This window comes from Phocoena phocoena, chromosome 15, assembly GCF_963924675.1.
Source record: "Phocoena phocoena chromosome 15, mPhoPho1.1, whole genome shotgun sequence".
Taxonomy (NCBI): Eukaryota; Metazoa; Chordata; class Mammalia; order Artiodactyla; family Phocoenidae; genus Phocoena; species Phocoena phocoena.
In genome coordinates this window covers 59828551-59856336 of record NC_089233.1, presented here as the reverse complement: position 1 = coordinate 59856336, position 27786 = coordinate 59828551, and the positions used below count along the sequence as shown (strand labels likewise).

Here is a 27786-nt window from a genome sequence, read left to right as displayed (position 1 = left end):
CATGAGGTGGGGGCATTGTCTCCATTTATAGACGGGGACACTGAGGTACCAACTCAAAAGAAGGGTGCCCTCAGGCCTGTGAGTCAATGGCAGAGCTGAGCGTATAGGTTCCCAGTTCTGTGCTCTCTCTCCTGTGCTAGGCTGTGTCCCAGTACTAGGTTGACTGTGCATGGGGTTCTCAGGTCCCAGATCACCTGGTTGGCTGCCTGACTTCCTTCAGCTCGTGTTTGCTAGCCCTTGATTCTGAATCTGGCCCTGCTTCTGGCATCTGGGAGACTGAGCCACTGAAGGCGTGATGCCCACTTCTCTTCCGGCCTCGCGTGCTGGATGACAACTAGCCAGACTCTCAGGCCCGGTACTGATGCTCACAGTACACAGGCCAGAACTGCTAGCGCCACTCTGGATACTGGTGTGTTTTAAGCTGGGTATATTGCCAACCCTGAACAAAAATAGGGTTCTGTTATTAAGGGAGAAGGGGAGATGAACATTGGGTGGGCATCACCCCCACGTACCCAGAGGCCTGGGCATCATCATGGTTCTTCCCTCTCCCTGGTTTCCCACGGCCCATCTCTTTTGGTCCCTGTCTACTCCCTAAATTTCTCTCGAAGCCATCTTTACTTCTCTCACTTCCTTTCCTCTTCTCCCTTCTTGGCTTTCCTGGTGCCCTTTCTCATCTCTTCCAGCCCATTCTCAGCAGAGCTGGTACAGGGTTATCGTCTACAATCTAAATCTGACCTCGTCCTTCCTCTGCTCAGAACTTTTTCTGTAGGCTCAAAAGGTGCTCCCCCAGTGCCTGGTCTCCCCTCTGCTCCCCTTTGTCCCTACACTGTCTGGTCTCGTGTACCCAGCCCCTTGTATCTCCCCTTCTCCTGCATGTTTCTGTAATGTTGACCCCCCTTCCCTGCACTGAAGCTGGAATGCTCCTCCACAGACAGCTGTGCATCTATCCGCAGAAGCCCGCTCCTGAGGTCTGCAGAGAGGCTCCCTCTGTCCTCTGCCCAGCCCCTCCCTGACACACGCTTTGTTTACTGGGGCTACTGGGGAGAACCCAGCGCACATAGACGCTTGGTAAACATTGACTGAAATGTCCCTGCCAGACCTGCCACACAGGTAAGAGGTACTCTGATTAGGAGAGAGGAGAAGCTTGAGGGGACCTGCTTTCAATCTTGGAGCTAGGCCACTTTCGAGCTACGTCTCTCCAGGAGGCCTCAGTTTCCCTCTTTGCCATGTGAGGTGAAGACACTTGTCACAAGGCCAAAGAGACACAGAAAGACCGTCTTTGGTAATTCCTGTTTTGAACTCAGACTCCTTGCCTTCAGGAGGCAAGGCTAAGTGCCTGTGGTTTTGTCAAGGGGAAACACAGCTGCTGTGCATATGTTATGGGGGGAGAATCAACTAGCAACTCAGCCCTTTAGAAAAGCAGTTTGGCAGCATATTCAAACTTTTTGACCCTATAAATCTACTACTGGGGATCCTTCCTAAGGAAATAATTCTAAATACAGAAAAATAATAATGCACGAAGATGTCTGTTGTAGCATTCTTTTTGATAGTAAAAAAGTCTATATGTCCAACAGAGGGGGATGTTAAGGTAACAGTGATGCACCCATGAAATGGACTATTATACAGCTCGTAAAATACTTCTTATAAAGAATATGCCATTTCACGGGCAATTCATAAACCATGTTAAATTTTTAAAAAAGATATAAAGGTGCCTCTTACCATGTTTATAACTATGTAAAAATAGCAAAACCCACCTCCAAAATAGTTTTTCTTCTATGCTTAGAAAAAAACTAGGAGGAGCAGCCGTCAAATTAATCAGTGGTTTATCTCTGAGTAGCAAAAATGGAGGCTTTTTTTAAAAAAAAAAAAGATGTGTGCTACTTTATAGCTATAATAACAACATTCATAAATAGAACTATATTTAACGTTTAAAAATTACCCAGTTGGAGCTAATTCCGTGACCTTCTTGGGGTGAATTATTCACTTGTCTCTGGGCCTTGGTTTATAAAATAAGGGAAAGAAATGACTGCTCATTGGGCAGTGTGTGCCAGGGCTCTTCACAAGCATTATCCGATTAAATCTTCGCAGTTGAAGATTTAATGTTGCAGATGAGGAAGCTATATAGCCCATGGTCAGTCCTCTGCTGAGACCTAGGTTTTCCAGCTAGATTCCGCTCTAGGAAAAGCCCCTGCTCTGCACACCTTCCCGGGGGCCCCCGCGATTACGAAGATCTTTGCCTGCTCAGGGGAAATGTCAGGGCAGAGGGACACCTGAGAGCCCTGTGTCAACAGAGCCGGGGAGGAGTTTATCTTACAGGGTGGGGGAGGCTGGTATTTGCCCGCAGGTGGGAAGGAGAGCTTTCTGCTGACTGCAGCCAGAGCTGCTGGTCTCTGCTTTACCTTTTGGCACCAGCAGCCTTTTCCTGAACAGGATTTGCCCCTCAGCCCAAGTCCCCCGTTCTGTGTTCCCAGCCTCCCTGTGTGTCCAGCACCCTGGGTTCAGAGCTGCAAGCGTTCAAATCTCAGCTCCACCAGTTTACCTGGGGCCTTGGGCAAGTGCCACCCCTCCCCCCTGACCTCAGATCCTCTATCTATAAAATGGGATTGGACTAGGCTGGAGATTCCAAACTCCAATGCCAGGCAGCTAACAAACAAAACAGCCCAGGTAAAGAGCACAAGTGCAGGTAAGAACTGGCAAAAAGGGGCCACTCCTCAGCCTCAGCCCATAACTGCCATGCAGGAATGCAGGCACAGAGCTGCAGGATCTTTGGGGTTAAGACAAGCTAGAAATCTGGGTTTCTTTAAGTATGCAATCTCTCAAGCTATAAATGTTGACTGAAATTAAAGTACACGTCCATGCAGGCCAAAGGAGAGTGGTCTTTAGGCACGATACAGCCTATGGGCTGCCAGTTTGGGACCCCTGGAGTTGCCTGTCTCTGAGCACCTTCTGGCTTTGACCTGCTGGTCTCTGGCCTCCTAGCCTCCAGGTGCTCCTTGAGGCAGCGCTGGGCAGAGTGAGGCCCAGGCCTGCGAGAGCAGGGAGGCCAGTCTGCTAAGGAGGGGGAGGCCCTCAGTTTGGCTCTCCTGGGCCCCATACACGCCCTGTACAGATACAAGGGCTGAAAAGGCTCTGTCCTGCTGCCTGCCCCAAGCCCTACCCCTATCCCTGCGCTTGGCAGCTTGACCTGCACAGCCCCGCTTTACCATCGTGACAATGATTAACCTCACATACGCGTAAGGAAACTGGCCCTGATTATGACAGGCCTGCAGGCACACGGCTCCCCGCTGAGCTGGGATTTGAATCCAGGAGTGTTTGGCTGTACCCCCCCGAGCTCCTGCATTTAGTCCTCACGGCCCCCCGAGGGCTCGGCTGGTGCTGGTGCGGATGGCAGTGTTGAGTACACGGAGCTGAGCACACAGCCGAGCGTGGTTGTATATGTACTTGTGCATGAACACAACCAGACCTGTTGTGTGCAGACCTGGGTGCTGGGCACCTGTGCTTAATACAGTCAGTTCTTGTTATTTGCAATAGTGATGTTCTATAAACCAGCTGTGAACCCTGAATTAGTACAAAACCATTGCTCCTGAGGGAGAATACAGAATCAGGCTCCTGGGAGCCTCTGGTCACAACATTTTCATCAACTGATCAATACATAACCTTGTTTTATTTATTTGTGTTTCTGTTTAAAGACACCTTTAACATACATTGTTGATACATTCACATTGAATTCGTGCCAACAGCACTATAACTCACACCTGGACGAACCTTATCTGACATTTATTTTCTCCATAAGGCACGTCACAGCCTTCCTGACAGCGCTTCAGCACTGTGCTTGCGGGCCGTTTTAAATGGCAAAATTACCCCCGCCACACCAGCAAAGCACAAAATATGTTAAAAACATAGCTCTAAAGAGACCACAAAAAGGACACTTGTTTATAGTATAAGAACGGAGCCAAGCTAAGTGAAGCGTGTGCACTTTCGATAACTGCGCGCTCCTGGGAACTATGCAGTTTAAAATGCGATTTCTTAAAATCAATTTTATTTTGAAAAAAAAGAAAGAAGAAAAGAAATGAAACGAGAGGTTGCCTTGCTCCACTCAGCTGGGAACATGGGCATCAGGCAACTGAACATTTTTCACCGCTCTGTGCATTCCACCCATGACTGTGAAGGAACTGGGTATTGATTTGGGGCTTATGAATAAATGTTAGCAAGTAGATGCTTCACAACTACAGAATCTGCAAACCATGAGGCTCCATTGTAATGTTGCATCTTTCACTTTTCTCTGAGGGCTGCTGTCAGGATTTGGGGCTGTTGACGCAACGAATTGGATTTTCTGAGTGCGGAGATGTAATTTAGAGGGGCAGCTGGAATCGTTTGAGTTCCCCTCTCAGTATTACCGCCTACTTGCTACGTGCCCTCCTGCAAGTTCGCTGGTCTCTGGAGCCTAAGCTTCCTTGGTGGTAAAATGGAGGGCACACCCCCTAACGTGAGGGTGAACTGAGAGGATAAATGTGGAACACCCAGGACAGTGCCTGGCAAGAGGCTGATTAAATGACAGCTTTCAAACTGTGCTTTCATGCTTTCCCTTAAGATGCAGTTTTTAAGGGTTTTGTACTCAAGACCCTGCTAGATACTAAGGATTCGGAGATGGATAAATCCCTGGCTTACAAATCTAGCAGGAGAGACCAGCCCACCTAAATAGGACGCCATGTGTGAGAAGGACTATAATAATAGAAACTAAGTACTGCAGAGCTTTTCTTGCCCCTTTTTTTACTTGCTAAGAAGCCCGCACTTACTTGGGTAGTGATATCAACCCAAGTGAGTGCAGAACCACTTATTCATCCAGCAAATATTTGTTGAGGGCCTGTGGGGTGCCAGGCACTGGTCTAAGCGCTGGGAACTAAATTAAGAACTAAATGGGCAAATATTCTTACCTTCCTAGAGCTTATATTCTAGAGACAATAAACAAAGTACATAAATATATTAGGTGTTGCTAAGAACTGTGGAGAAAATAAAGCATGGGGAGAAAGAAAGAGACCCCTGAAGTACAAACTATTATAATATTTCAGGTGAAGATTTTGGAGTGGAATAAAGATGTAACATATATGAACAACATTAAGAACGAGACTATTTAGGTGAATAAATAAATACTGTTTATGGAGTGCTTTCCCTATGCCAGATCCTTGCTAGGCATTTAGCACGTATAACTGCTAATCGTTTCTGTACTTGTGCACGATATCTGTAATTAGCTCCATTTTACAGATAAGGAGACTGAGGCTTAGAGAAGTATAGTGGTATTCCCACTGTCATAAAGATGGTGGGTGGTGCAGTTTGGAATTCAAATCCTGGCATATTTGAGCCCAAAGCCATGGTTTCTTTTTGTTAAATTAGCCTCCCAGCAAAGGGGAAAAACTCATTCTGAGACAAAGGGATTTTAATATAGACATAGGTTTTTGCAGAGTCTCCCTTTGAAAACATTTTAAAATGCTCATTTTAGCTAAATTAAGGGGTGGAGCAGCTTCTCCAGAGTAGGAGGTCTTTTGGGGAGAGAGGTTTATAATTACCCACCCTCTTTCAGCAAGTGTGAGCCATGTTGGGCGCTGTCAAAGGCCCCAGATCTTAGTGAAGGCAAAAGAATTCAGCTTGATGGGGGAAGTGCCACTGGAAATCAGTTGGACAGGAATCAGCTGCTGAGGACGGCAGGGAAGCTGGCAGCTGGAGAAAGAAAGGGGGTCTGGGAGGAGAGGTGAAGGATGCTGATTTGGGATCAGCATGGCTCCTGGGCTAAACAGGAGCAGTTGGGTGAGCTGGGCCTGTATCTCCATACAAAGCCCCCAGGAGCCTCAAGAAGATGGGTGAGACTTGGCTTCCAACAGGAGCAGCACGCCCACAGTGGCTGGTGGGATTGGAATCAGCTGGCCCACCTTCAGTCTCATGTCCCCTGTTCCTACAGCTCACATTGTGGCCTTTGGCAAGTCATCAGTCTCTGCTTAGAAAATGTGGCAGTTGGACTAGATTGTCATGAAATGCCGGGAGAGAGAGCGAGAGCGAGAGAGAATGCAAGAGACAGCATGAGTTTATGTGGTTCCCTGCTTTGGATTCCCAGGAAGATAGAGCTCTCTGATCTCAGATTGGGTGGGGGCTATCTCCATGGAAAGGAGCTGTGGTCCCAGGCAGATCAGATGACATCTGAACATCCCTTTAGCCCTTTGGTCCTTGTGTTCCATGGGTCCTTCAATCTCATGTCAGCAGAGCACAGCACATACAGGGTAACTTGGCTGAGCTCTGAGGCCACCATCTTTCCTTTATCTTGGGATCCTCCTTGCAGATTCACAACAGGCAGTCCTCTATCCCTACAGCAAATCACATGCAATAATGTTTCTTTCAGCATTCATTTTAGGGAGAGCTTTATGCCTCCTAAAGAACTAGTCTGCCTCCTGCTCTCCCCTAACTATAAGAACAAGAAGACTGGGCATAATTTCTCTTTTTGCTTTGATGGCCAGGAAGCTCAGAGTGGAATCTGAACCTCGTTATTGCTGCCACGTTTGCACGTGTGGTCAGCCTGTGGTATTCCCTTCTTCCCCCGGCCTCGGTTTCAATGTATATTTTACTGTGTCATTTGTGAGCTGCCTTAAAATTGGTGAGACTTCTGTTTTACCCTTGGCTTTCCTTCCATGACTTCTTTACTCAAAAAGCCGCCTTCTGTTCTTATTTCATCAGACTCCTGCCTGGATTCGAACAGGGGTGTGGGGTGGGGCTGCAGGGCAGAAGCTTTGTCACTAGAGTCAGGAGGTGAGCTCCCAGCCCAGGCTCCGTGCTGCACTTGCTGGGCAACTTCAGACACATGGCGTGCTCCCTCTGGCTTTCAGTTTCTGTCTGTAAAGCGGTGGGCTGTGACAAAGTCTACCCAGCATTCTTTCCATTCTAGAGCTCTGTGAGTGTGTTGTAGCTCCTGTAGGTACTTGGGGTAAACGCAGGGGAGGGGTGCACACTAACTCCAGGATCCTACGAGCCGCAGCAGCGATCTGAAGAAAAGAGAGTCCGTGGGGTCATGCTTTAAAGCCGGAACCTCAGGAGGAGGCGGTGGCAGGAGAGGAGCCAGGCTGCGGCTTGACAGCTCTATCGGCCGGAAGCCCAGGGAAGCATATGCCGTGGCCAAGGTCGTTGAAGGACCTCCACCTGCCAGGAGCCACTTGCCAAGCAGCTGCCAAGCTGGGGCTGGCACCGGGGCCCCTCTGTCCCCCACACCTCCCCATGGCTGTCTGCAGAGGGGCGGCCTTGGCACAGCTGTGGAGGGATGGAAACCACTGTTGCCCCTGCTGCCCCTCTCCATGTAGGAGGCTTGCCAGGCATTGGCCTGGAGAGCCACCCCAGGGCAGTCAGCTCGGCAGAGGGTGCCGGTAATTTCAGAGTCACCACCTGGGCTTGCTCTGACTTGCACTAAAGCAAGGAATAATACCTCTGAGAAAGGAGAAAATATCCCCTATGAGAGGTAGTGGTAGCAGTAGTAATGGCAAGAAATGTTCTGTCCTCTGTTTGTCTAGAATTCCCCCGTTGCTCCATTCATTGCCTTGGTTGGATAAGGCAGGGTCGGGAGGGTGGTTCCCACTGAATGCGTGAGGCAGCTGAGACTCAGGTCAAGGGTGCGAGGTCACCGACAGGGACCATGTGATGTGGCTTGAGGAGCTGAGGGTCTCTCAGTGCTGGGCTCGCGCAGCACCTGGGCTGGTGAGCAGGATGCAGCAGCCGTTGGAAGAGTTGAACACAGTGGACCTCATGGTGAGGGCTTCTCCTTTGCCCACATGGCTGATTCTTGGAGGGACGTGGAGAGACTTACACTGTTTAGGGAGAAGACACTTGAAGAATTTCTTTTTGAACAATCTTCCTTGCTCTGCTCACCTCCTGTTTCTGTGATGTCCACTTGCTTTTTTTCAGGAATATATTATTTTATTTATTGTCTTTTTATTGAAGTATAGTTGATTTACAGTATTGGGTTAGTTTCAGGTATACAGCTTAGTGATTCAGTATTTTTTTCAGATTATATTCCTTCAGGTTATTACAAGATAATGGGTATGATTCCCTGTGCTTTATAGTATATCCTTGTTGCTTATCAATTTTATATATAGTAGTTCGTAGCTGTTAATCCCATACCTCTAATTTGTCCCTCCCCCTTCCCTCTCCCCTTTGGTAAACGCATGTTTGTTTTCTACATCTGTGAGTCTATTTCTGTTTTGTGTATAGATTCATTTATATTAGTTTTTAGATTACACATATCAGTGATATCATATATTTGTCCTTCTCTGTCTGACTTATTTCACTAAGCATAATATTCTCTAGGTCCATCCACATTGTTGCAAATGGCAATATTTCATTCTTTTTTATGGCTGAATAATATTCATTGTGTGTGTGTGTGTGTGTGTGTGTGTGTGTGTGTGTATGTATATATACCATTCCTTCTTAATCCAATTGTCTGTTTATGGGACTTGGGTTGTTTCCATGTCTTGGCTATTGTAAATAGTGCTTCTGTTGAATGTTGGGGTGCATGTACTTTTTCAAGTTAGTGTTTTTTCTGGATATATACCTCGGAGTGGAATTGCTAGATCGTATGGTAGTTCTACTTTCGGTATATTAAGGAACCTCCACACTGTTTTCCTCAGAGGCTGCACCATTTTACATTCCCGTCAACAGTAGACGAGGGTTCCCTTTTCTCCACATGTGATGTTCTGCTTTTATGGAAGCGTGAGGAGCCCAGCACGCGGGGATGTAACCCCCACATCTCCACCCTGGCATCTTAGAATCTCCTGGGAAAGTAGATTTTGCTTTTCCCTGCAGCATAGAGGCATGTGTCCCAGTTCTCTCGTACTATGAGACAGTCATGATGCCGTAGAAATGCAGGCACTCATGACCTAGACGTCCAGGTGTGACCTTGAGTGATCTCGAAAGCTCCGCAGCTTCAGGTTTCCCATGTGTCCTGTGGATCAGTCTCCACCTGGCCTCCCTCCACAGGGAATTTGTGAGGATCAGATGAGGCTGGGGATATGCCAGACCTTCAAAGGGTCAGTCTTAGTCGCCTGTCTCCTCCAGGCTGACCCAGAGTCAGGAGGACCAGGGCAGTACCTGCCCTGGGCCCAGCTGCCTGAAGTCAGGTAGAGGCAGGAGGGCTGCTTCTAGTTCCTGTCCTGTCACTACTTGCTGAGCCATCCTGGGCCATTCCCTTCCCCTTCCTGAACCATGCCTGTCCTTTTACAGTGGTTCATTTTAAATATATATTATATAGATTTTTTTTGGTTTTTATTGATATATGGCCACATACTATAAAATCCACCCTTTTAAAATGTACAATACAAAGGGTTTTAGTATATTCACAAAGTTGTGTATCTGTCACCACTATCTAACTCTAAAACATTTTCATCAATCCCATTAACAGTCATCCCCTCTTCCTCCTTGGCCCAGCCCTTGGCAACCGCTAATCTGCTTTCTGTCTATGGATTTGCCTATTCTGGCCACTTCATATAAATGGAATCGCGATATGTGGCCTTTTGTGTCTGGCTTCTTTCGTTTAGCATAATATTGTCAAGGTTCATCCATGTTGTAGCGTGTATCGGTACTTTATTCCTTTTTATGTCTAAATGATATTCCATCGTATGTATAGGCCACATTTTGTTTGTCCATTCATCCGTTGATGGACATTTGGGTCATTTCCTCCTTTGGGCTGTTGTGAATAGCGCTGCTATGGACATCCCTGTACAAGTTTTTGTTTGAACACCTATTTTCTATTCTTTGGGGGTGTATACCCACTAGTGGAATCGCTAGATCATTTGGTAATTCATTGTTTTACTTTTTGAGGAACTGCCAGACTGTTTTCCACAGCGGCTGTACCATTTTACATTCCCATCAGCAATACACAAGGGTTTCAATTTCTCTGCATCCTCGTCTGTACTTGTTATTGTCTGTCTTTTTGATTATAGCCGTCCTAGTGGATGTGAAATAGTATCTCATTGTGGAAAATATATATTACTTAGATTTTTAACCTGCAAAACCCTTTTAAAAATGTAGTCTTACTTCAGACCTTCCATATGTAGAACAGGTACAAGAGGAGTCTCTCGAGGTGAAATGGGGAAGGAGGCCTGAGCCCACCCCCTCATAGTGCCAGAGGCAAGTTCTCCAGGTGGTTTGAAGACCACTGGCTCTTGGTGCCCTCCAGGCTCTGGAATCTGAGTCGAACCACCAGAGACTACCTGCATAGCAGGCGCCTCAGCCCTCACGCCCATCCTGGTTGCCTTGGGAGCCCTCGCAACATTTGGCCAAGCTGTGGGTCTGCCCTGCGCTGTGCTGGGGTTGCCACAGTGAGAAGGAGTCCAGTGGCTCCATCTATGGTTCCAGCTCTGAGGACAGCTTGTGTAGGAAACAGGAAGCAAACTGGAGAAATGCCACCACTGCCCCCCTTCCCAAGTCTAGGAAGAAAGGTCCTGGTTTTGCTGATAGCGGAGAGAAGCATAGCGGCTGATGAGGTCGTGAAGCCAATGGAAGGTTTGCCAAACTCCTCAGCCATGAGTAGCCCTCATAGCACTAATCCTCCGAGGTCCAGAGAGGTCGGCTGGAACACTCCCAGGCCCGTCTTCCATGTCCCGCTTCCCTCTGCAGTAGCATTCTAGGAGCACCAGGCGTTCTACTGTTTGAGGGTGGAATGTTCTGCATTCTAGTGTTGCCTTGGCAGAGACGAGATTCCTCCCAAGTTCTGTTCTATTGGTTGCATTGCTCTGCTTTCCACAACTGTGAGAGGCTTGAGTCATCAGACACAGATTGTTCTGTTCCTTTGGATTTTAGGATAACTTTCTTCTCTTATTGATGGCTAATTCTTCGGGGAAAAAAGATAATTTATAGTGCATACAGGGACTTTCACTTAGCTAGAATATTAGATTAACCTAGTGCCTGGTTTCTCCCCCATGACTTGCTGATTGAGCAAAATGCCATAGTGTCTCTGAAGAATGCAGCTTCCTAGTTTTACAGATGTAGAAACGGAAATCCAGGAGTCCCAGTAACTGAAAGGGAAGAAAGCGTCAATTAGAACTCTATTTCATTTACAGCCCTAGAATCAGAGAATGTTGGATCCAGAGGTGTCTTTGAGACCATCTAATCCAACCCCTTGGTCTATCAAATGTGCCTGTTTAACTCATTGCGTTTCTAACAGTTGTGTGTTGATTGTGTTTATTTTTATGAAATTCCTCAGAGGGGGGTGCTCCCTGAGTTTCAACCTAAGGCATGGCACGCTAAGTGGTCAAGAGAGTAAGTGACGGGTGAAGTCCCAAGACGAAAGTCCTGTAGGGCAGAGCCTTACAGAAAGTGTGACGTGTGCATGAGGGCAGGGCAGGGCAGGGCAGGGCACGTGCTGTCGGCTGGGCAAACGGCCTTCGCAAAGATGTGGGAGCAATGAACAGGGCTTTCCTCTGGGGCCAGCAAGCAGCTGAGAGCAGGTTGGAAAGGGTATAGACAAGAGGGCCTTGAATGCCAGGATCAAGAGTTTTGCCCTCATTTTTACTTAATCGGGGGCCTCTGATGAATTTTGAGAAGGCTCCAGGCCCCTTTCACCATCGCTCCTGCTGCTGCCCTGACCCAGGCCCTTCTAATTTCTTGATAACCTCCTAACTGGTCTCCCTGCCTCTATTCTTGTCCCTTTCCAGCTATAGTCCACAAAGGCCCCCTACGCAGGGGCTTTCTAAAACGCAAGTCTGATTGTGTCTGTCCCCCTTTTAAGGCCCTTCCATGGCTCCCTGTTGCTCACAGGACAAGATCCTGGCTTTTGTGGCTCGGTGTGGCCCGGCCCCACCTTCCTCTACAGCCTCAGGCCCACTGTGCCTCTGCCTCCACTAGGCCCCCTAGTTTCCTGAGCAGCCATGCTATTGAATTACTCACGGCTTTTGCCCATGCTTCTCCATCCCTCCCCTTCACTTTCTCTGCCTGGTGACCTCTTATTCACCCTTTAAGACTTAGTGTAAATTTCCTTTTGGAGACGCTTTCCCTGACCCTCCTGGCACTATTATGCCTTGAGTCTTTCTGTTTTGAAGCTCACATTGCGTTGCAATTATCTAGTGCCAAAATCCTGGGAGTTCCCATTTTCGAGTGTTTATTGTGTGGTGGGCACTGGGCTAAGCCCTGTGCATGCACGATCCTGTGTTCTTCTCACAGTAACCACATGAGGTGCGTTCTGTTACAGCCCCACTTACAGATGAGGAAGCTTAGGCTCAGAGAAGTGGTGTGACTCGCCCACTGCCTGCAGCTGGAGGGTGACAGAGCTGGGATTTGAGCCCAGATATCTTTGACTATTTCTGACTCCTTCCATCTCCTGTTCCCTGGATCCTGCTATATCTCCTGAACCCCCACTGTTCGGTGTGTGAGGCACTAATCAAAGGGGTAGATGCAGCAGGGTTGCCGTGGTGTGGGCAGGATGGGGAAATGGGGCTGGGCTTAACCTGGGGTGGAGGTGATAAGCAACTATCAGCCCAGCTCCCCACAGCTAGGGGTTTCCTTTCCACCTTCCATTCCAAGCGGCTACCTGGGGACAGGCCTGCGGGACTCCAGGCCGAACAGGTGGCATGGAGACAAACGGCATGGCAATCTGCCTCCTCTCTGGGGCCCAGAGAGGAGGGAGGACCTGAGAGAGCCCAGGGTGCTCACTGGCACTTCTGGGCTAGATCCTGGGGAAGCAACTCCCTTTGGGCCTGGGTGTCTTCTGCCCTCCCAGAGGGACCCCAGCCTGCAAGGTCCCGTCCCAGCAGGGGAAATGCCACTTCCACCTCTGTCCCAGATGAATGGCTGGCTTTGGCCTCCCAGGAGACTGTCTGCTCCAACCAGGTACAAATGCCATCCCCTTCCCACCCCCACCCCCCTGGCCAGAGAGGAAGGAAGAGGGAGCGAGAGAGGAGGGAGGCGTGGGGTTGCCAAGCAAGGTAGGAGCAGGGACAGCGACAACAAAGCCCTCGTTGTACCAAGGCCACACGCAGCTCCAAGGCAAAGCAGGCATCGTTCCCGCCTCCCAGGACCTGGGCCCAGAGCTCCACCCGGACTTTCTGAGCTCTTTAGCAATGCTCACCAGAGCTGGCTTGGAACAGCGAGGCCCTGCCTCAGCTCTGAGTCCTGCCTCTGCTGAGAAGTCCTCCTGAAATCACAACATCCTTCCAAAAGCCAGAAGTGGTGATGGGAGGATGGCCAGTGAAACCAGGCTGGCTGGGGCTAGAAGCCAGGGTCTGTTGGACGTGCAGCTGTGTGACCTTGGACCCAAATGTGATAAAAAAAATCCTGCCTTGAAGGATTTTTATTTGAAGTAATGGACCAAGGCACGTAAAAGCACTCAGCACGGTCACCTGGCCGCAGAAGTGTTCAATCAGTGACAGGTGATCCTTGAAGCCCTCGTCCACCCACGAGCAAGGACTGTCAGCCCCTCCCAAGCTGCTCCTAGTTGAGGCCCTCCTGTGCCCAGGAGGTGGTGAGCCGTTGGTGGCCTTCCTGGCAAGTGTGGAGTAGCACTGTTGTCCCCTCAGCCCCTGTCTCACTGTTCCTCCTCCGGAAGCCGGCCCTGCAGTTCCAGGAGGCCCCGCCTGGGCAGTTGGGGCATGGTGGGTGGGATGCATCGCCAAGCTGGGGCGAGCAGATCAGGTGACAGGTGGGGTGTCGGCGGCTCCTGTGCCTGGCACCTGACACCTCTAGGCAGACAATGCTGGCAATGTCCGAGCCCTCCAGGGAACACGCCACGTCTGTGTCACAGCCAGGAAACAGGCCACCTGAGTAGCGCCGTTGTCCACTCAGGACGCAGCCCCGCCGCTGGCCGGGATGACCGGGATCCCCAGAGGCCCTGACGTGGGAAGGGGTGGTGCCCTGGGCAGGGGCTCTGGGGTTTGAGACCCAGCCCCTCAGCATCTGGTGTTGGCCTGGTTCAGCTGTTGGCCCTGCCACACGGGGTCTGGGACTCGGGCAGGCCGTTCCCTCTCGGGTTCCTCATCTGTGAAGGGACTAATCACAGCACTTCCTCATAGGGTTGTTGGGAGGAGTCGATGGCATAATGTACGTAATGTGGTTGGCACGGGGTCTGGTGTGGAGCAGGGCTTGGTCACTGCTTCTCTCCCCGCATGGGGGAAGGTCCAGCACACTGTGTCCTTGGCTGAATCTCCTGTAACCCAGGCTACTGTCCTTAGTTCTCGCTCTGAGCGTGGAAGGAGGGGACTAGGGTCTCTGGAGCTGGCACAGCACTAGCACATTGGCTGCAAAGAGCCCAGGCCTCTCCACCTCGGACTCCAGGAGCTCTGGGCTAATGCCCTGTGCAGGCCTCCTTCCACAGCAGCCAACACCAGCCCAGGATGGGGCCTCTCCCCTCCTTAAACTTCTGTAGGGCTGGCTGCCCTTGGAGCCCAAACCTCTACCCAGGAAAGGGGCCTTGGGATTCCTGGGCAGGAGGCCAGGTCCGAGTCTCTCTACTGATTTGTCAAGAGGGCCGAGGATGGATCTCTGCAGGCGTGGTCACTTCCTACTGGGTCCAGCCTACAGAGACACGCCCTGGGAGCAGGGAGGAGTCCTCGTCTCCCATCTGTCTCCTTCCTCATTTGCTCTGAGCCTGTGCCCTGAGTTCCTGGTGCACCCCGCGATGAGCATGAGCATTTGCATGGATGGGCGTGGCCATGCCTGTGTGCAGCGTGTGGGCAGTGGGGGGCGGGGCAGGCGAGGGCTGCATGTCCTGCATCGTGGGCAGGCCCCCTGAGCACGTTCACTGAGCCACGTGTGGCATGCCTTGGAATGGAGGGGACGTGGTACCTTTTCATATCCGCGTGTATCCATATGTCTTTCTACACGTGTGTGGTGTGTTGGTCTGTCTTATCTCCCCTGTAGACGGGAAGCCCCGAGCCACGCACCAGCGGGCACTGTGAGAAGGTGACATCGAGACTAGCGCAGCCTAACCTGGGGTTCCTGGTCCCGCTCCAGGAGGCCTCCAGTCTGCAGCCTCCGCCGAGGGAGGATTGACCAGCGTGGGGGTGGGGGTCCGAGAGTCAGGGGTCTGGGGGCCTGGCTTATAGCTTAGAGGACTCAGTGCTGGGCCGAGCCAATTAGGAGGCCCGGCCCCAGTGTCGGTGACCTTGGGTGAGGCCTTTGCTCTCTCTGGCGCACACTCGCTCATGTGGAGGACACGGGGTTGGACTGATGATTTCTGCCCGCCCTGAGGCTCTGAAGATCATGATTTTTAAGTCGGGTGGTGGGGTGAGAGCCTGCTAATTTGTTGGTGGAGGCAGCTGTGGCCTGAGCCTGGCCTGCCAGCCCCCAGCTCGGTCCTGGGTGTCCTGCTGAAGGGTGAGAGGAGAAGCCATGCCGGGCAGCGGCCCCAGCGAGAGGATGACGTGGCCGGGCCCGGCCCCCCCCGCGGCCCCCCCAACCCACCCTCTCTCCTCAGCCCCGGGGACACCGCCCATCCCGCCCCTCACCCGGACCCACAGCCTCATGGCCATGTCCCTGCCAGGCAGTAGACGGGCCTCTGCTGGATCCCGCAGGTGAGTTTCCCCGATGCCCGGACCCTTGGCCTCTGAAGGTGGGGGCAGGGAGGGTCTCTATCTCCAGTCCAACACCGGCTTGTTTTTGAGCAAGTTGTTGCCCCAGTTTTCCCATCTTTAAAATGGGTTTGCTGACACTGGCCTCAGGAACTATTTATGGGCTCAAATGACACAGTGGGTATAAAAGTTCTCTGAAGACTTAAACCATTGGATCCCTGCCGTCACCAGTATTGTTGTTCGATCTTCACAGTTACTGCAGGGACGGCATGCAGCCTTCCACCCAGGCTCCCCTGGCCTCCCCGTGCGCCCCTGCTCCTGTCCCTCCTCCTGCCTGCCCCATTCCTCTCCACCTCTGTTTCAGTCCGTGCAGGGACCTTTCCCTCTGGGCTTGGGGGACCCTGGAAGTTGAGGACCCTTGGTAGGGGTAGCTGGGACCCCACCCTTGGCCCGCAGCCCTGCTCAGCCTTCTGGGGAGTCCCGAGGACCGGCCTCCTTCTGGTTTTCCACCTTGATTTGCACTGTCTGTTCTGTCACCCCTGTCTGTGCATCCCCCCACCATGCTTCTCTCCCCGGCGGTGACCCTGAAGTGGGGGCCCTTTGGGCCGCAGCGGCCTGGCGGTGTTCGCCCAGTGTCCGCGGCTGCCCACCAGCCAGAACGAGCACCTGCCTCTTCTTCCTGCCTCCAGGCGCACCTCTCCCCCCGTGAGCGTGCGGGATGCCCACGGCGCCTCTTCCCTCAGCAGCAGCAGTAACTCGGGCTCCTGCAAGGGAAGTGACAGCAGCCCCACGCCCAGGTAACCAGCTGCTCCCTCCCACCCGGCCTGGCCAAGCTGGCTGGAACCCTGAGTGCCCTGGGGGTCGGGGGAGGTGGGCGTTCTAACCATCCCCGACTCTAGCACACTTCCCAGCTGTGTGACCTTGAGCAGGTCACTTCTCTCTGAGCCTCAGTTCCCATCTGTAAGATGGGTGTGATCATACCCAGCTGCACGTAACCAAAGTCAGTAGCTGAGACAAACTGGGGATGATGCTTTCAAAACAAGGGGCCAGAGGCGGGCAGCTCCCCGAAGTGTCAGGCACCCCATCTCCACCATCCTTGGTGTACAGCTGGCTCCTACACCTCCAGGCATCAGGTCAGCATCCAGGAAGGAAGAAGGTGGAAAGACCAAAGCCCCTGAACCCCCAGAGACTCGTGTTTTTGAGACAGGACACGTTGCCCAGGAAATTCTGTCTATGCTGTGCTGGCTGGTGCCAGGTATGACTGGCCACAGGGAGAGTTAGTGGTTCCCAGTGTAGGGCCACCCAAGCAAACTGGGAGTTCTGTTGGAGAAAAGGCAAGAATGGATATTGGGAGGCAACTCACGGCGTCCGCCAGCCTGCTCTTCCAGGTGGCACACTGTGAGGGTGGCAGACTGGAGTGGTTCTAGAAAGTGAAGTGTGCGACAAGTGCAGCACGTGCTTTGGGCTCTCAGCAAAGAGGAAAGGCAGGATCGGGCTGGGGAGACGGGTAAGGAGAGCAGTGGGTCCTCAGAGACCAGGATGTGCAGGCTGTGATGGCGGCGCCCATCCTGCTTCCCAGGAGCGCGAGGGGGGAGCACGGGCTTAGGATGTGATTCAGTCTGAGTCTCCACTCCCTCATCTGTAAAGTGGAGCTCACAACCCGGAGGCTTCAGGGAGCTGATATCTGCGCCCACCACACGCTGCTGCTGGCCCGTAACGCGTAACCGCTCTCATTAGGACTTTGGTTCAACTTGAGAATCGTAGGCAAGAGAAGGCCAGGAGACTCTGGCCTGCAGCTCCCATGGCCAGAGCTCCTCCTGGGAAGGCTTGTCTTGAGTGAGCGTCATTTGTGTGACCAGATCACACTGAGGCGGCAGTTCTGAGTTTTCCACCGTGACACGCATGATGGGTGACACACATATGCCGGACCCATGACCCAGCATCCTGTCTGTAACTGCCCCCAGAACGGGGGTGGTGGTGGTGTGTGAGTGAGATTGATGATGCATTAATTTACCTTTTGAAAAGTGTATAGTTGGCAACTTTAATACTTTTTTATTGGTAGCAGATTTTTGCCACACATGTCATAACTGCAACCCATGGGGGCAGTCCCAACCCTGAGGCTGAGAGCTGCTTCCATGCAAGGGTCTCCTTGCCACCATCCGAGTTGCTGGTGAGCAGTGCCTCGGCTCTGCCAGGTGTTCCAAGGTGTGAATAGCTGAGGGACATGAATTGTAGTATACTTCTCTTCTCAGGTACGTATAGTATATATGTAAATATATACTATATTAAAAAATATTTTTCCCACAAAGAGCTAGTGACTAAAAATATATGAGTGTTAAATGTTATATTGAGAAGGAAAACTCGTGAAAGCATATGGAAAAAAGTTAAAATATTTACTTCCTTTATAATCCTCAGCTCTTACTAGTTTAAGTAATCCTGGTTCCTCTACCCCGGCACAGGGAAAAGGCCTCTTTTTCTCACCACAGCTCTGGGTCCCTCTCGTCATAGCCTTTGCAGGGCACCAGGATGTCTACTGGCGTAACACGTGGGGCTCAGGGCCCTTGCTGGCTTCCTCTCTTTTGGAAGGAGATTTCTTAGAGCCCATCAGAGGGGACCCCAGGGTCCCACCCGACACCGCGCCTCTTCCCCTTGCCACACAGAAAACAAGCCAGTGTGTGACCTGACTTGAGTTAAACTTAGAGGCCAGGAGCTGAGTGAGTAGAAGAGAATCGTTTCTCTTTCCCTCCACTTCTGTCCACACTTTCTCTTCAACAGTTTACGATTTACAAATACTTTTTCCTCGGTAGACGTTAGACAGCTTCCCCAAAACTTTTAAAACTGCCTCCAACTTGGCTCCTTCAGCAAATGGGCCCCACCAAGGCCTGTCTTTTCTACATCCATAAAATGTGATTGCCTCTTGCTAGACCTGGGACTCCCTGTCCCCTAAAGGAACAGAGTTGGATGGCGGCAAGGCCTCTGCCAAATTGTGTGAGAACACGCCCAGGTGTTTAAGCCAAAATCCAAGAAGGTTTCTTCCCAAACGGAACAGCCGGCAGGAAGCTGTGAGTTGAGGTGGCCTGGCCGTGGTCTGCTGGTGGCATGGGGTGCTCCCCTTCCCTGGGTGAAAGCCTCGGCCCTCCCTCCTCCACTGAGTGGGAATTCTTCCACCTCGGCCCTGGTGGGACCAGGGCATGCTTACCACACACACACACACACACGCGCGCGCGCGCGTCTGCGCCACCCTGTGCTAGGGTGTTTGTGGCTCCAGGGTACAGCTGTGAACAGGGCAATGTCCAGAGACAGCCAGTGTTCCCGTGTGTGCTCACGTGTGCCCCCAGAGCGTGCACATGCAGATGGAAAGGGTCTGCCTGCGTTTGTGTGAATGTGTTCATGGGCTGGTGTCCTAGAGCAGTTGACCCTGGACCGACCAACAAGGGGGTTGGGGTACTGACCCCTCATGCAGTTGAAAATCCGCGTATAACTTTTTACTCCCGCAAAACGTAACTGCTAATATCCTACTGTTGGCCAGAAGCCTTCCTGATTACGTAATTAGTTGATTGACATGTATTTGGTGTGTTATATGTATTATAAACTATACAGTAAGCCCCCTACATACAAACGAGTTCTGTTCCAAGAGTGCATTCATTTTAAGTCCAATTTGTTCATAAGTCCCAGAAAATTAGCCTAGGTACCCAACTAACGCAGTTGGCTCTATAGTACTGTACTGTAATAGGTTTATAACACTTGTCACACAAATAATACATAAAAAACAAGCAAACACAAAAAATAAAGAAAACATTTTTAATCTTACAGTACCTGGAAAAGTACACCAGCCATGTGAACTAACTCACGTGATTGGACCTGGGAACACCCGTTCGTCTTTGAAAGTGTGCAACTTGAAGGTTCATATGTAGGGGGACTTATTGTATTCTTACAATAAAGTAAACCAGAGAAAAGAAAATGTTAAGACAATTATAAGGAAAGAATATACACTTATAGCAATATACCGTATTTACTGATACTGTAAGTTTACATTGTTTTTTTTTTTTTTTTTTTTTTTTTTTTTTTTTTTTTTTTATGCGTTACGCGGGCCTCTCACTGTTGTGGCCTCTCCCGTTGCGGAGGACAGGCTCCGGACGCGCAGGCTCAGCGGCCATGGCTCACGGGCCCAGCCGCTCCGCGGCACATGGGATCCCCCCAGACCGGGGCACGAACCCGCGTCCCCTGCATCGGCAGGCGGACTCTCAACCACTGTGCCACCAGGGAAGCCCTACATTGTTTTTAAAATGAATCATCTGTCAGTACATCAGTACTGTCCTACATGATACAAAACACTGTAGCTGTTACATGTATTACTAAGACTAGACATCAAAAACGAAAAGATCATGTGAAAAAGAAACTCGTATTTATTTACAGGTATAGTGTGCGTGCGTTGATAACAGAGAAGCAGCAATGGTTGCCTAGCTTATCTGATGAATGAATCATTATGAAGGTTTTATGGCACGCGGTATTACAGTCATATCCAAAATATGGTATTAGAAACATTGTTACATTTTTCTACAAACCTCTTACCTGTGATGATAGGCTGATAGGCATTTTCTCCAATTGGGAGAGAAAGGCATACTGTAGGGTAATGTGATTCTTTGAAAGCAAAGTTGTAGAACACTAAGAAAACGAACGCATTATTAATATTATATCAACTATCACCCACCTTATGCCAGTGTGAGGACAGGCTGCCACCTTAGTACCAGTCTTGCACACACGATGAATGCTGAGGGGGTAGTGACGATGACAACACGGAAACGGCTCAAACGGTTGCTGCCATACAGTTACTAGATTTTCACATGAAATCACTCATACACATACACAGCGGATAAATCCTGGCCCACCATGCAGGCCCCAGGATAATTACACGGAGGGGGAGACCTCTCCCACCCTCAGCCTTGGTCTCTGGGTTGGGAGAGTGGACACCTGAACTCTGGGCTGCGGCGCCGGGACTGGGCTGGCGGAGGGGGCGCCACCGCGGGTGGCGCCAGGCTGGTGCACGTGCTCTGTGACGTGTCTCCCCAGCCCAAGCTAGAGGAGCCCTGAGCTCCCCACCCTGACGCTGTGCTCGAAAGAGCCTTAATGAAACCCACCTCCCAAAGGGGCTGCGTGTTCTGGTGCCCACAGGGGCCCCGTGGGGGAGGCCTGGCCCGCAGCGCTCCAGTGGCCAGGGGACCAGGATGGGTAGGCGGGGCCCCTAGCTCCTGGAGGCACAGTGCCTCGCCAGGCCCCTTCCTCCCTCCCTGCTGACAAGCGTCCCCGGCAGGCGCGCCATGAAGTACACGCTGTGCAGTGACAACCATGGCATCAAGCCTCCCACCCCGGAGCAGTACCTGACCCCCCTGCAGCAGAAGGAGGTGTGCATCCGGCATCTGAAGGCCCGGCTGAAGGACACGCAGGACCGGCTCCAGGACCGGTAAGCGGGCGGCCAGGGCCCTGCAGTATCTCTGGGAGGAAGGCGTGGCTGGGGGCTCCTCAGCTGCTCCTTGAAGCATCAGGTAGCTGCTTGGGGCCAGGCTGGGAGCAGTTTCCCCTGCGAGGGTCTATCGGGCCTCCCACCCACGGCAGTGCTCTCCCAGTTGTAGCCTGGCAGCCCCATTTGGCCACTTCTCGTGCCCTGGCTCCTTTCTGCCTGGGGAGAAGCGGCACAGGGCGCTCTTCCTGGCTGACCTGTCTCTGTGGGGGAGAAACAACCCCTTAGCCCTCCTTTGCTTCCTCCCAGGTGGTCACCAGGGGCTCGTGACCCACCAGTTCAGGCCCCAGAAGCCTTCCTCCTCATCCACGTATAGATGATGTAAGATCGTGAGAAACCTTCCTCTGAGCTCCCACCCAGCCCAGGGGTCTCCCAGGAGCCCCCGTGGGCCCGTCTGAGCTCGTTCTCCAGACCTGATCCTCCCGGCCTCCCCGTTTCCAGGCTGGCAGCTTCATCTTTATGATCGAAGCTTCAGGGCTGCCCTCTGATCTCTTCGTCACCTACCCGTCTTCTCCAGACTGTGTCAATTCAGATACGCAGCTGACTGTGAGCTGGACAGGGTGCCGTGCAGGGCGCTGGAGGGCAGGCGGGGAGGCCACCACTACCACGCCTTCCTTCATCTTTTCTTTCTTTCATTCTTTGTAATATAACTGCTTTATTGTGATGTAATTCACATACCATACAGTTCACCTATCTAAAGTAAACAATTCACTGATCTTTAGTGTATTCACAGAACGGTGCAACCATCAACAGTATCTAATTCTAGAACAGTTCCATCACTCCAGAAAGAAACCCTGTTCCCAGTAACAATCACGCTCCATCTCTCCCCAGCCACGCCGTCCCTGGCAACCACTAATCTTTCTGCCTCTGTGGATTTGTCTATTATATTCCATGTAAATTGGAGCACACAGTGAGCGTGACCGTGTCTCTCTTGACCAGAGCTCTGCCAGGTAGCTGATCCAGTTTGTATCTGTTGTGCTTTTGAACTTGGGGAGGGTAGAGGTGGCATTCTGTGGACCTCCTTGTCTGTAGAGCTAGGATTTCTATTTATATTTCCCACTGTCTTCTCACTGATGCCCTGCGTCTGCTTGGCCATTTACACTGATGTCCTCAGGAAGCAGACAGCCCATCTCCCTGCTTCCTTTCTAGGGCTGCCCTGTGGCTCAGAGCAGACAGTCTGCCCTGTGTGGTTTGGGCAGGACGCCCTGTAGTGGACACGCCTGCACCTCAGCTCCCCGGCCTCTCCACCTGATACTCTTGTAGTACCTGTGGCCATTCTGTACTTGCTGTATTGTCAGCCTCCTCACAGGCTCTGAACATTCAGTCTGATACCTCTCATTCCCGCAGTAGCCTACTTCCTCCTCAAAGAAGGAGCTCTGCTTCTACACTCTGTGCTTTCATATATTGTGTCCCCACTTCTAAGATACCCTTTCTCTCATCTTGCTCCCTTGGAAAACTCATCCTATAAGACCCAGTTCAAATGTAACATCCTGCAGCCCCCTGAGACCTAGACAGGGCTGGGAAGCCATAGCTCTGGGGTCCTGCTGGCTCCCAGGAGGAGTGGGGCCCAGCTGAGCTGAGCATGCCCAGTCCCTCCTTTCAAACTCACTCTTCCCGCCAGGGCTCAGAGTCAGTGAGGAGGGTTATCCTAGAATGAGCCCCCCCACCCTGAGGCAGGAGGAATGAACGCTATCCCCACACCTGTGGGGATGTCTGTTATCATGGCCCTTGAGCAGCTCCAGGTCCCTGCTGCCATCCCACGTCCATCACCAAGCTGTATCCTGTAGGGCAGCCCTTCCCCTCCTTCCCCTTCCAGTTGATGCCATTGCTGACCTTGTGGCCACTGCAGCCCTGCAGGCCCAGTCCCTTCAGTGTTTTGTGGAGTGAGATTCCTGGGCCCATTTCCTGAATTTCTAATTTGACTTTGAAAAGTGCATGGTGCTTGATCTGGGTTGGTCGCTCTGCTGGACTCATAAAATCCAAAGTGATTGGATTTTATTTGTGTGTGAATGTAGGGTTTGGGCTGAGTGGCTGCGTGTGGGCCGGATCACTAAGACGTTTGCCGAAGGAGGAGCACCCAGGGTGGGAGTTCAGCCCCATGAAGGAGTCTCCTCCTTTCTCACTGCTTTTGGTCCATCCTGTTCAGTCTCACCCTGGCTTCACCTCTGGACTTGATGGCATCATTTTCTACTTCACCTCCTTCCCCTGCGCCCCCTGGATTCATCTGTGCCTCAGGGATTTTAAAAGCCTGCGAGTGTCTGGACAAGAGTCCTCTGACCGTCTCGTTTACCTGCTGTTGCCTCTTCTTTCGGGAATAGCTCTGTGCCTTTTCCGGCAATCTTCTGGGTCTTCCCTCTCTACGGTAGATACAGAGAGGAAGCATCTAGCATGGATAAAAGACAGCCACTCTGTTCTCATCATTCTCCTGATTCATCCACCACTTCTCATCCCTCCACCTGAGGGAAGACGTAAAATTATCAGCTACATTCAAGGCAGTAATTTCTCTCATAAAAACAGAGTGGATCATCACTCTGTCCCCGGGGTCTCTGGCCAAGTAGCCCTCCATTGAAAATTTCCACCACCGGCTTTTGTAGGAGGCCACATCCATTTCTGCAGAGTAGAGATTTTAGGTTTAGTTTTATGTTAAGACTTGTAAATGGGTGTATTAAGTTTTTATAGCAGTAGCATCTTTAAACTGAGAATCTTTATCGTCTGCTGTCTTCTCTGGGTAGTGGATATAAATGTGGACAGTTGTCTGCATTTTGGCTCTAGGGGGTGGGAAGGAGATGGTGGCTCATTCTTGCCCCTGAAGAGGAGGTCTCTCGTGCCCTGAGCCCTGGCCCCTCTCCCATCCCCACTGCTTCCCCGATGGAATAAAGAGGGTGAGGGAGGAACTCTGAGTCGTTCCTTTGTTTTCAGCTCTGAGGGGCAGCAGCAAAGGCCCTGTGTCCTTGGGGACAGCCCCCTCCTTGTCTGTCCTTGGTGATGGTGACAGGCCAGGCGGTGAGCATGTGTGCCTCATCTGCTCACAGGGACACGGAGATCGATGACCTGAAGATGCAGCTGTCGCGCATGCAGGAGGACTGGATCGAGGAGGAGTGCCACCGCGTGGAGGCCCAGCTGGCCCTGAAGGAGGCCCGCAAGGAGATCAAGCAGCTCAAGCAGGTCATCGACACCGTCAAGAACAACCTGATTGACAAGGACAAGGGGCTGCAGAAGTACTTCGTGGACATCAACATCCAGAACAAGAAGCTGGAGACGCTGCTGCACAGCATGGAGGTGGCCCAGAACGGCTTCGCCAAGGAGGACGGCGCCGCCGAGTCGGCCGGCGGGTCCCCCGCCCGCTCCCTTACCCGTAGCTCCACCTACACAAAGCTGAGCGACCCCGCTGTCTGCGGCGACCGCCTGCCGGGTGACCACCCAGGCGCCTCTGTGGAGGACGGGGCTGACAGTGGCTTCGTGGCGACCGACGACACTCTGAGCCGGACGGATGCACTGGAGGCCAGCAGCCTGCTATCTTCGGGGGTGGACTGCGGCCCCGAGGAGGGCTCCTTGCTGCACGGCTCCTTCAGCCTGGGCCCCCGCTTCCCCGCCAGCAACACCTACGAGAAGCTGCTGTGCGGCACGGAGGCCGGCGTGCAGGCCAGCTGCATGCAGGAGCGCGCCATCCAGACGGACTTCGTGCAGTACCAGCCGGACCTGGACACCATCCTGGAGAAAGTGACCAAGGCCCAGGTCTGCGGGACAGCCCCCAAGTCAGGGGACAGGTGCCCGGAGTTGGATCCCCACCCCCTGGGGCCCAGAGACCCCAACTCTGCAGTGGTGGTGACGGTGGGTGACGAGCTCGAGGCCCCGGAGCCCATCACGCGGGGGCCCACCCCACACCACCCTGGTGCCAACCCCAACCCGTCGGTGAGCGTGGCGTGCCCCGTGGAAGAGGAGGAGGAGGCGGCCGCAGCCGAGGAGGAGCCCAAGAGCTACTGGAGCCGCCACTATATCGTGGATCTGCTGGCGGTGGTGGTGCCAGCCGTGCCCACGGTGGCCTGGCTCTGCCGCTCCCAGCGGCGCCAGGGCCAGCCCATTTACAACATCAGCTCCCTGCTGCGGGGCTGCTGCACCGTGGCCTTGCACTCCATCCGCAGGATCAGCTGTCGCTCGCTGAGCCAGCAGGGCCCAAGCGCCAGCACTGCTGCAGGCGGCAGCTCGCAGCTCTGAGGCCCCATCCCGGCCCGGGCTCCGGAGGCCTGACTACCGATTGTAGGGGTGCCGTCCTCCCTCTCGCACCTTCCCGTGGGGCATCATCTTATTTATTTAGTTTTGGGTTTGGAGGTGGTGTTTTCAGAATGGTAACAGTGTCAGGGGCTGGGAGCGGGGGGTGGGAGAAGGTGTCCCAAAACTGCAACAGGAGAGAAGGGAAGAGAGACCAAGGGCAGGGAGGCACAGGGATGGGACACACTGCAGAGAAAGAAGGTGGTGAGGCCCCCAACCTGGCCCCCCTGCCCACCTGGCCTCTCACACAGGGCAGCCCCTGCTCAGGAAGTCTCTGCTGTGCTGATCTGGGGAGGCCGGGCTTAACTTGTATGCCAAGCCTCCCCGTCCCCCACCCCCGTGTCCTGTCCAGTTCCCTGCCCACCCCAAGCCTTCTCTCCCAAGCCACCCCTTGCCCTCAGCCCAGGCTTCTGGGCCGGTATTACCTCCTCAGATGGAGGCAGCTGCGACCCAAAGTACAGGCAACTGACCGGGACCCCGAGCGGGTCTGGAACCACTTGGCCTGGGCTGAGCTCCATCCCCTTCCGGCTGCTCCCCGCTTTGGGAGCACGGTCAAGGCCATGGGCTGGAGGAAAGATGGTGATGGGCAGAGGGCGGTGTGGGTTCTGTGTCTGTCTGTTCGTCCCAGAGCTTCCCCACATCTGTTTTCCTCCTGGCGCTTCTGAGTGTGTCAGATAATTTTGTGAGAGCCAGACAGGCGAGTGCCGGGGTGGGAACGCTAGCCTGAGCCCAGCTCCTGTCTGGAGACGCTGCCAACAGGAAAGGAGGAGGCGGGGGCTGGCAGCTTAAGGGGGCAGCTCCAGCCTTCTGAGACAGGGCCCTGCAGCCTGGGAGGCAGGGCTGGACTCAGCAACCACCAGCTGACTGCTCCAGGTCTGACTGCCCTGGAGCTCGCCCTGGTTTATCCGGGGACCTTAGGACCGACTTCTGCTTTGCACTGTGTTCACTTTGGGGCTTGCTTCTCACGCGTCCCAGGGTCTCCTGTGAGGTGGCTGCTTGCTTTCTAGGATGAGGATTCCTAAATCTTACACCTTTCTGCCTCTGAGGGGAATTCCAGCGGGATGAATGGCAAGATGAGGTTTTGAAGCCATGATGTCCGTTCAGGCCTAAGCAGGGTGTCCTGGGATGTTTCCCAGGTAGGGGGTGGAGTGGGGCTCCCAGCCCAAGCCCAGTCAGCCTGGGAAGGTTCACTGGCCCCCCGCTCCTTCCCCGGGACCACATCTAGGTCCCTCTGCAAAGCTGCTGACATGTTATTTGCATTATTATTTTACAGAGTAAACCCATTCCTCTTCCTCTGTAGGGCTTATACCTATCTCGTCATCCCACCCACTCTTCAGAGTTAGGCCCTACATTGTGGCGGGGGGAGGGTGTGGGTGGGACCCTGTATCTCACTCACCCCTCTGGCCTAGGGGCCACTCTGGTTCTGCCAAGGTTGCTTGCCCACCCCCGCTGCTCCGACAGCTGTTGCCTGACGCATGGGCTCTGCCCTTCCTCTCTGTGCCACCTACTTGAGGGGGGATGCCTGCATGCACTTGGGGTGGGCAGCCGGCCCAGCCATCGTGGGGAGAGCCCCTCTGCCACGCGCTTTGTGCCTCCAAAGCTCCCCTTCCTCGCTCTGGGCCTCAGACCTGCCATCCTTTGTGGAGCACCCCTCCACCCCAGTCGAACCAAACCCAAACTCTGGGGGCCGGGCAGGGCTGCCCCACAGGACCTGGGGATCGTGACGTGGAGGGGCAGTGGAAAAACCCAATCCAAAGCCAAGCCAGGACTGGCTGCGGACCCCGCCTCCTGTGCCGCGTAATCACGGAGCTGCGTGGTGTCTCCTTAGAAATAGTCAAAAGCTTTGCTGAGAAAATAAATGTATGACTATTATATTTGACAACGTAAAATCTATATATTTTTCACCACTGGAATCTAGTCGAGCTGCGTAGCCCCTCTGCTCCGGTCTGCGTCTTGCTGTCTGTGGCCTTCCTACTGTGTCTTGTGTTTTGATGGACGTGGTCAGGGCCGGGGCTGTGGTCCGTTCTGTCCCTGATGCTGGAGGAGCCACTCGTGAAGAGCGTGGACCGAGGACTGTGGACAAGGTGAGCGGAGCTGGCACCGCCCTCTGCTCCTGCTGTGGCTCAAGACCTGCCTGTCTGGTCAGAGGGCCTCCAGCCCACAGTGTTGGGGGTGCCTCTCCTTTGGGGGGTCTGGGGGGACCTTGACGGGCTTTGCCTCTTGTCGGTGGAGGAGGCAGCTCTCTGGCCCAGGCCTGGGACAGACGCTGGGACCGTGTCGGCCAGGCCCCGGCTTGTGCGTGTGTGTGTGTGTGTGTGTGTGTGTGTGTGTGTGTGTGTGTGTGCTCGGTATCCTGCATCTATGCAAAAGGGGCAGCGCTGCCTGGGCAGCTCCCAGGGGCGGAGGCGGAGGCACAGCGGCCCACGGGCTCAGGCTCCAAGCCCTGACTGCAGGACACAGGATGTGGGACCA

At 53.0% G+C, this 27786-nt stretch overlaps 1 protein-coding gene across 1 annotated transcript in view; it reads left to right on the top strand.

The window, feature by feature from the left end:
• SNPH (syntaphilin) overlaps positions 1–25260 on the top strand; it is a 38430-nt gene extending 13170 nt beyond the window's left edge. Inside the window, exons 3-6 of the mRNA XM_065893605.1 lie at positions 15434–15530; positions 16217–16324; positions 20839–20988; positions 24078–25260. Of these exons, the coding sequence (XP_065749677.1) occupies positions 15481–15530; positions 16217–16324; positions 20839–20988; positions 24078–25260 (1491 nt within the window). The 5' untranslated portion in view covers positions 15434–15480. The remainder of the gene's footprint in view (positions 1–15433; positions 15531–16216; positions 16325–20838; positions 20989–24077) is intronic.
• The last annotated feature ends 2526 nt before the right edge of the window (positions 25261–27786 follow it).